This window comes from Lagenorhynchus albirostris, chromosome 8, assembly GCF_949774975.1.
Source record: "Lagenorhynchus albirostris chromosome 8, mLagAlb1.1, whole genome shotgun sequence".
Classification (NCBI taxonomy): domain Eukaryota; kingdom Metazoa; phylum Chordata; class Mammalia; order Artiodactyla; family Delphinidae; genus Lagenorhynchus; species Lagenorhynchus albirostris.
The window spans coordinates 13,454,740-13,463,986 of NC_083102.1; the positions used below are offsets into that span (position 1 = coordinate 13,454,740).

At 49.0% G+C, this 9,247-nt stretch overlaps 1 protein-coding gene across 1 annotated transcript in view; it reads right to left on the bottom strand.

The window, feature by feature from the left end:
* The window catches only part of RAB19 (RAB19, member RAS oncogene family), a 10,776-nt gene extending 1,968 nt beyond the window's left edge, over positions 1-8,808 (bottom strand). The window contains exons 1-3 of the mRNA XM_060155945.1: positions 8,548-8,808; positions 6,084-6,296; positions 4,718-4,901 (exon numbers count right to left, since the gene is read on the bottom strand). Of these exons, the coding sequence (XP_060011928.1) occupies positions 4,718-4,901; positions 6,084-6,296; positions 8,548-8,808 (658 nt within the window). The remainder of the gene's footprint in view (positions 1-4,717; positions 4,902-6,083; positions 6,297-8,547) is intronic.
* Positions 8,809-9,247: the final 439 nt, after the last annotated feature.

Consider the following 9,247-nt stretch of genomic DNA (forward strand, 5'->3'; position numbering starts at 1 on the left):
ACAAAGAGTAGCCCCCGCTCGCCACAACTAGAGAAAGTCCGGATGCAGCAATAAGACCCAATGCAGCCAAAAATAATTTTAAAGAAATTTTATATAAGTAAACAGAGGGACATTACTGAGGAGCTGGGTTCCCTGTGAATGGCTGGAGGGGAAGGAACAGGACAAATCAACGCACAATGGTCTCTTTGATTTTGTATGGTGGTGACATGGCCTCTAGGGGCTGGGGTAAACTTTTGAGAGAAAGCCATTTGTGTGAAGAACCATGGAGACAGAATGGAAAATATGGTAAAACGGGCAGGGACACTTCTGTGAGGGAACAGCACAGTTGGCTATCCCAGATTAAAGGGAGGAGGCCACTGACAGTAAACAGGAAGACCCGTGGTGTCAGCCCTTGGGATTGGATGCGTCATAAGCGAGAACATTGGGGACATGTCCTGATCATCTTTGGGGGCATTTCTAGAACCAGTTAAGAAGTGGGGCAGAGATATTTTTTACAACAGACAGACGAGGGAGTAAATCTCAAGCAAAAGTTGTGAGATTCATGGAAATCCCACCACATCTTGGCATTTGTTCCCCTACTCTGCCCCACCTGTTTCTGCAGTAGGGGGAGGAAGAGTGAAGGACAATGCTGGTGGGGGCGGGGCCAGCAAAGGGCGGGGCCCGCAAGGGAGGAGAAGGCGGCGGTGGAGAAGCGGGTGAGGCCTTCCAAAGACAGCCCAGAGGGGATGGCTGGTCAGGGTGGCTTTGCATGGCAGCTTTCAAGGTTCTTCTGCTTCAACGTTTCCTGGGAAGCCTGTGAATTTAATGGAAGAGGGATCCAACACACCTTCCTGGGTAACCGCCAGCGAGTTTAGGACGGTGTGGTTCCCCTCAGCGAGATGCAAGGGATTCACACCCAAGCTTCCCTTCCCTGGGGGCTACTATTGGCGGGGTTCCCACCTTCCCTGCCGGCTCAGCTATGTCCCCCCTCTCCGGGGGATGCCCTCTGAGCCCCTCGTTCCCTGGATTGAGGTCTCAGCACTGTGCTAAGTGCTTTATGTTACCTTGTTTAATCCTTTCAATTCAACAAAACCTTTGAGGCAGGTACCAGTTTTACAGATGAGTAAGTAGAAATTTAGAGAGAGGGATGAGACCAAGTTCAGACAGGAAGGACAGAGCGGGAGATTTGAACCCAAATCTGGCTGACTGCAAAGTCCAGGCACTGGAGTGGACGAGACATTGCCTCAACCAGAGCTTCAGGGGGCGACTGTCGGCCTGACCAGCTACTGGAAAGTGGCTGGACAGGAACTGAACCACCCGGGGCTCTGATTCAAATCCTGCCTCACCTGTCAGTAGGTGACTCAGCTGAGCTCCTTGCCAGGATACTTAACCTCCAGAGGCCTCGGTTTCCTCAGCTGGGAGACGACAATGGTCGTCTCTGCTTCTCAGGATGGTTGTGAGGATTAAATGAAGGGACCCAGGGGCAGACTCAGAGTGGAGTTTAGTAAATGTCACCTGTCGTCAGATCTTGTCACCCCTCCTGGTCATCACACTTCAGGAGCAGCTGTTGTGAAGGGTGTCAGAAACCTTGGCCAGTGTCCTCCTCGGTGCTTCGAAGAAGTGGTCATTGAGGAAGAAATATGGCTCTGTTGGGGGTCAGTGTTTATTTTTATAACTCTGAACTCTCCCATTTTCTTTTTTAAAAAATAAATTTATTTATTTATTTGTGGCTGCATTGGGTCTTCATTGCTGCATGCGGGCTTTCTCTAGTTGTAGTGAGCGTGGGCTACTCTTCGTTGCGGAGCACGGGCTCTAGGCGCGCGGGCTTCAGTAGTTGTGGCACGTGGACTCAGTAGTTGTGGCTCGTGGGCTCAGTAGTTGTGGCTCGTGGGCTCTAGAGCGCAGGCTCAGTAGTTCTGGCTCATGGGCTTAGTTGCTTCGCAGCATGTGGGATCTTCCCGGACCAGGGCTCAAACCAGTGTCCCCTGCATTGGCAGGCAGATTCTTAACCACTGCACCACCAGGGAAGCCCTGAACTCTGTCTTTTGAAGAAGTGTTCTTTATATCTGAAATGAAATCAAAAATGTTTCTGGTCCCAGAGGGGACCTTTGGCTGAGAAGTAACAGGAGAGAGGAGGCAGCTCACACTTCTCCAAAAAGACAAGTCGCCCTCCATGTGGAAGACGCTTCCCAGGCTCACTAATCTCTCCTGTTTTCTGCCATGAGGGAAAAGACACAGCCCCTCTGAAAAAAGGGGCTAAGTTTGAGGCGCATTTTCTTTGGCAACTGGCTGTGGATAGGGAGCTTTTGATCTGATGCAGCACGAAGGAACGAGCCCCATCTAGGCTCTTGGAATGACTTTGATTCTTAAGTTACAAGAAGCAGAATGAGTTACAAAGCAGCATTCTCTTCAAGGCCATGCGTATGATAGGGGCTAGACTGTGACTTAAAACAGCAAAGACAGGGAAAACATGGTTCTAGAATAACAAGTCCTTTTTGGAATCACAATGGTAATAATAGATGGGCTAGATGTGCCAACGATGTGTGCGAGTGACCTCTTCTGTGGACCGTCTGCAGCCCAGCTATGCTTCCTGTCACTGCCTCCCCCCTCAGGGCCCAGCTGCTTGGTCCAGGCCGGGCACCTTACACCAGGCCTGCCCGCCACCGTGAGGTTGGCCAGCAGCCTGGGCCAGGCTTTGCCATGAGAAAGAGGAATGGGGCGGGACTTCTCTGATGGTCCAGTGGTTAAGACTCTGTGCTCCCAATGCAGGGGGCCTGGGTTGGACACCTGGCCAGGGAACTAGATACCGTGTGCGTGCTGCAACTAAAAGACCCTGTGTGCTGCAACTAAGACCCGGTGCAGCCGAATACATAAATAAATAAATATTTTTTAAAAATTAAGTATTAAAAAAAAAAGGAACGGGGCAATTGGATTTCCTTTCTGAAGAATGTGAGCTGGAGGGTATGAGAGAATGAGGGATTCTGTGGCAGGAGCAGGCTGGGGATTATGCTTTGAGGAACCCAGGAGGGATGGTTCAGAGGGAGAGTGCTGCAGGCCCACAGTATCCTGAATGTAAGAAGCAGCTCTGAGAGAAGACATAGATACACAATGGTGGAGGAGGCTGGTACACAGAGCCCAGCCCTGAGAAGAGGGTCCCCAACTTCCTGCTTGCGATGGGTGGCCTGGCTCCACTGTGTCTCCCACTCTGCTGGGCTTGAATGCTGGGCTGGGTTTTCCTAGGTCCCAGGGACTTGCACCCTCACCATAAGCACCCCACCCCATTGTTTAAGGAACACAGAGGAGTTTGTTCCCTCAAACAAATGAACCTTCTAGAAACAAACCCCACACCCGTTATGAAGCACCTACTCTGTGCTAGGCACTGTCAAGCGATGTATACACATTATCTCGTCACATCTTTACAACAACCCTAGTGAATACTGATTGCATATTATAGATGAGGAAACTAAGGCTCAGAAGGTAACTTACCACACAGCTAGGACATGCCTGTGCATGGGTAAATAAGCCACTAATCATTGCTATGTTTAGCGCTCAGTCCCACAGCAGCTCTCTAGACCTGTGCTCTGCAAACTTTAATTTGCATATGAATCTCTCTAGGATCCTGTTAAAACGAAGACTCAGATTCAGTAGGTCTGGAATGGGACCTGAGATGGGGCACTTTTAACAACCCCCAAAGTGATGCTGATTCTGTGGATTTTTAGGGCAGTGAAAATACTCTCTCTGATATCATCATGGTGGATACTTGTCATTAGACATTTGTCCAAACCCATAGAAAGTACAACACCATGAATGAGCCATAATGTAAACTATGAAGTTCAGATGACTATGATGTGTCAGTGTAGGTTCATCCTTTGTAACAAATGTACCACATTGGTAGGAGATGTTGATATGGGAGAGGCTATGCATGTGTGAATACAGGGGGCATATGGGAAATCTCCGTACCTTCCCAATTTTGCTGAGAACCTTAAAAACTGCTCTGAAAAAATAAGTCTTCATACAAAAAAAAAAGAAAAAGAAACCTAAAACCAAAAACCCCAGTGATGCTGATGCTGCTGGTCCGTGGACCACGCTTTGAGTAACAAGAACCTAAACCAACTTGCCACTTGGTAAACATTAGTGTCCTTAGGAGGGGCACTGCTTGCAAAGCTAATACTATAGGGAAGTGACAGCACATTACCCGTTTCTGAATGCACAATGTGACGGCACGTATTTCAAGCTGTGAGTTCACTGTGTATAGTTGAAGTTGCGGTTAATTTTGATGTTGGCTTGTTGTTAAGATTTGCTTAGCATCTTAGCCGGTGTGGTAAGTCATTCAAGAGTGTTGTCAGTCATAGTCATCTGAGCGGCTCTTCCGGGGATTAAGAGCCATCTGACGCTGTGAAGCTCGGACTACAGAATACTTCCTGTGTAGTCTGTACAGACGTGTGTCAAATCAGCCAGGGTGTACCTTCATCTAGATATCTGGCCCCATCTCAGGTTTTTGCAGTGAGAAACTCTAGGGTGGGGCCCTGGAATCTGTATTCTTAACAAGTTCAAACCACCCCACTCTCATGCTCAAGTGAACCTGATGGGAATTTCTGGCCCAGATGTTTTCTGAGGTCCCATCCGCCACGTGCACTTTTACGGCTTCCTGTTCCACTGCCACTGGAAACACAGAAAAAGCTGAGCATGGGGGGCGGCGGGCAGTCAAGGAAAGCAAAACACTTTGAAATCAACCTACCAATCAGCATGATGACCAAGTTTGCCGCCCCGTATTTCTCTATCTCGTGAATCCAGTGAGGAACAGACTCGAACGTGGACCGCCGGGTGAGGTCGTAGGCAATGATGGCCGCGTGGGCACTGCGATAGTAGCTTTGGGTGATGGTCCGGAAGCGCTCCTGGCCTGCAGTGTCCCATACCTGCATCTGGAGAAGGGCAGGAAAGGGGGTCTGCATCAGGAGTTCCCACCCCTGATGGGAACTTGCTCGCCTAAGTCGTTCCCTGGGTCTCACTTCTAGAGATCCAAATTCAGGAGATCTGGGGTGGGGCCCAGGAATCTGTCTTTTTTCAGGTGCTCCCCAGGGTAAATCCCCAAGGTTTTCAGGTTGGGGGCCATCACCTAAGGTGCCCTTCAGTGGGAGAGGCGGATCCAGTGTCCTAAGGTCTGGTGTTCTTTTGCCTTCCTACCACACTCATCCCTTCGTCCAGATGTTTTATCTTTTTTTTTTTTTTGCGGTACGCAGGCCTCTCACCGTTGTAGCCTCTCCCGTTGCGGAGCACAGGCTCCGGACGTGCAGGCTCAGCGGCCATGGCTCACGGGCCCAGCCGCTCCGCGGCATGTGGGATCCTCCCGGACCGGGGCACGAACCCGTGTCCCCTGCATCGGCAGGCGGACTCTCAACCACTGTGCCACCAGGGAAGCCTCAAAATGTCTTTTTACTATTGTGTTTGTTTAATAAGGATCCCACACAAAATCCATTTATTACATTTTCACCAACACTTTTTGATCTTTTTTGGTTGGTCAAATGGGTAAATGATATTATCTCACTTATTTTAATTTCATTTCTTTAATCATGAGTAACAATGGGCACTTTTACTTTTTCACATAAATGTATGAGCCAGTTCACATAACATCTGTGAAGTAGCTGTTTTGTCTAATCTGTGAAGTGCCTACGTTTCGTATTTGGTTGTTGGTCTTTTCTTCGATATTTATCAGAGCTCTTTTCACATCAGAGAAATTAGCTCTCTGTCAGTTCCATATTTGCAAATGTTTCTTTCCAGTTTGTCACTCATCTTTGACTTTGTTTATGGTATTTTTGAGTATGTAGAAATTTGACCTTTATATGATCATATAGAAGAGTATTAATTTGACCTTTAAATAGTTAGATGGAGCAATATTTTCCCTTATGGCTTCTGGGTTCTTGTCTTACTTTAAAGCCTGATTTCTCTATTCCTCAATGATAAAAATAAATACTCCCATGGGTTTTTTTTTCCTGGTATTTTAATGATCTCATATTTTATATTTAAATCTTTCACTCCTCAGGCATGTGTTTCGGGGTTAGGAACCATGGCTAAAAGAGGCAGACCCACCCCTGTCCCCCTCTGACCTTCACTTTCTTGCCGTTGATCTCCAGGGCACGCACAGTGAAGTCCACCCCAATGGTGTTCTGCTGCGCCTCAGTGTAGACCCCGGACGTGAAATGCCGCACCACACACGTCTTCCCCACGTTGGAATCCCCGATGAGGATAATCTTGAACAAATAGTCAAAGTTCTCATCTGCTGCCCTGGCTGAGCTGGAGAATTGCATGGCTCTTGCCACCTAGAACAGATCAAGGAAGAAAAGAAGGAATTCAGTCTCTCTTTAGTGCAGCCATCCCCAACCTTTTCGGCACCAGGGACTGGTTTCGTGGAAGACAATTTTTCCTCGGACAGGGTGGGGGGCTAGGATGGTTCAGGAGGCAACGTGAGCGATGGGGAGCAATGGGGGGCGATGGGGGGCGATGGGGAGCAGTGGGGAGCCATGGGGAGCGATGGGGGCGATGGGGGGCGATGGGGAGTGATGGGGGCAATGGGGGGCGATGGGGAGCGATGGGGAGCGATGGGGAGCGGCAGGTGAAGCTTCGCTCACTTCGCTCACACAGCCACACCTGCTGTGTGGCCCAGTACCTAACAGGACCGGTACTGGTCCACAGCCTGGGGATTGGGGACCCCTGTGTTAGTGACCACCTACCAGGGGCCGGGAACTATTCTTGGCACTCAGGATTCAGCACAGGACAAGACAGAGTGAGGTTACTGTTTTCCTAGCACTGCCATCCTCGTGGGAGAAGGATGTTAATTACTGGTCAGGTAAGAGGGAGCTGCCCGCACAAACCCCACCTGTCCTAGGTGAGTTAACATTACTTTAGGGGTGACCTTGGAATGAAGAGGTTCTACTGCTGTTCTCTGCTGGGCCCAGTACACGGTCAACACTCTCAGATGACAGCATTGACTGGGACTTCCCTGGCAGTCTAGGGGTTAAGACTCCATGCTTCCAGTGCTTCCACTGCAGGGGGCGGTGGGTTTGATCCCTGGTCCGGGAACTAAGATCCCACATGCCTCGGGGCCCAGCAGGAGTGTTTTACCTGCCAGTTATCAGGTGGGAGACATGCCTAGCTGTCAGCCTATCTCCATGTCACACGGGAGGAAGACAAATTACTGGAAGACTGAATGGCAAGGCAACCAGCCGCAAGCATCCATGAGACCTGACAGGCAAGTCAGTTTCGGGAAGAGTCACACAGCCCTTTTCTTCCGGTTGGCACCTGCTTTTCCTTGTCCTGGAAATTATGATTCTGAGAATATTCAGAATGAAAACTGTGGGGAATTCCCTGGCAGTCCAGCGGTTAGGACTCTGTGCTTTCACTGTCAAGGGCCCGGTTTCAATCCCTGGTTGGAGAACTAAGATCCCACAAGCCTCGATGTGCCACAAAACAAAACGAAACCAACAAAAAAACCCTGTGGTTCGAATGTTTGTGCCATACTCTACCATAGGCTGGAAAAGAAAGTTTCTCATGACAGTGTCTCCCAAACTAACTGATTATCAGAATTACCTGGGAAGATAATTAAATATCTATATATTCCTGGAGCCCATCTTAGGTGTGCTAAATAGATTTAAAAACACGCACACACTCCCAGGTGATTTTGAGGACTAGCTAGCCTTGGGAAGTGTTGACCAACACAATCACCCACCTGAAACTTTATTCCCCCCTTCAGCGTCTCTGCTTAAATATCCATAGCATCTCAGATCACGAGGAACTCACTACCTCCTGAAAAAATCTATGTTGTGTGCACAGCTCTAACTTACATGGGGTTGAAATCTATCTCCCCGAGGTTTCCATCTGTGGACCCTCATGCTACATCAGAACTCCCATTCCACATGACAGCAGATTCCTACTCCACAGCCCAGCAGATAGTTGGAGCAGCAACCATGTTCCCTCATGGCAGATATACCCGGGCCCTTCAACTGTTCTTTGCTTGTGTTGGGTCTCCTCGTCAGATGTCTCTTAAAAATACAGGAAACCTTATTTCATTTGATGACGAAATTTGATGTGTTGCAAATTGTTCCTGCCTATGACACCCTTCTTCATTTCCCCCAGTTTTAGTTTTTGGCTTTCTCAGAAGTCATAGAAAAGGACAAGTCTGTATCATCACACAAATTAAAATCTGTACGTAAAAACTGCGAGCTTTAAACAGACGGAGGATCCTACACTTCTCCTGGACTCCTCTGAAATCACTATGGCTAAATGATCCAGCAGACACGAGACATAATCAAACAACTCTTCCCCGGGCTTTTCAAGTAAAGAAAGCCATTCCACTTCCGGTGTCTTATCCCTGTAATTTGAGCTGAAATCTTACTTCCATGCCCCCCCGCCACCATACACACACACCAAGTAAGTCCTCAGGGTTTCCACAAAAGCCCCCTTCACCTCCGCCTACACGCCCTGCAAGGAGAAACAAGCGATGTCCACCCTCCAACACCCTCCATCCTGCATCCTGTAACCTGCACCTGTTGCTTACCTGTCTGGCTGTCTCACCTCTGCCAGTAGGTAACGTTTGCTCTTTCTCCTGGTTTTCCTTTTGGTCCTCCGTGCCCCTTCTTCCTCCTGTCTCGAGGCGTGGTGGGAACTGTAGTTCTGTCCCCAGGTGTCAGGTTTGGTGGCCTGAGAAAGTGAAAGGAAAGTGTCAACCCTCCCTCCCTCCGCCTCCCCCTCCCTCCCCATCCGGAGGAGCTGCCATTGGGTACAAAGCACGGGGTGAGGCCACACTAGGTCACCTTTCCTCCGGCTTCTTAGCATCACATGTTATCCAGCAAACCCAAAATGAAAAGGACTAGCCTGCTACCTCAGCCAACACCTACTGAGCCTCCCTGTTATTTCTTTCAGCTCACATTCTCTTAGGCGGCCCTTACCCCCAATTTTTCCTGGTGTCCCCTGTTTGGCTGGGGTGGGAGTGGCTAGTTGAAGGACAGCAACTTAAAGGAGGATACAGATCTGGGTTTTGAGTCATTTAACTGTTTTGTGGACTTGAATAACCTTTTCTGAGGAGCCACTGAGAGAAAGGAGGTGATCCAAAGAGAAGGTTAAAAAACGAAAACAACTTTGAATTTGCAGGGGAAGAAGGAGCTGAAAAAAAATGTTTCCTTCCCCCCACAAAGTGTACCCCAGAACCAAGGTTAATTTCTAGGAAGACCTGGAGTTCGTCAGTCCCTGATGCTGGCAGGAGAAGCATAGAGCT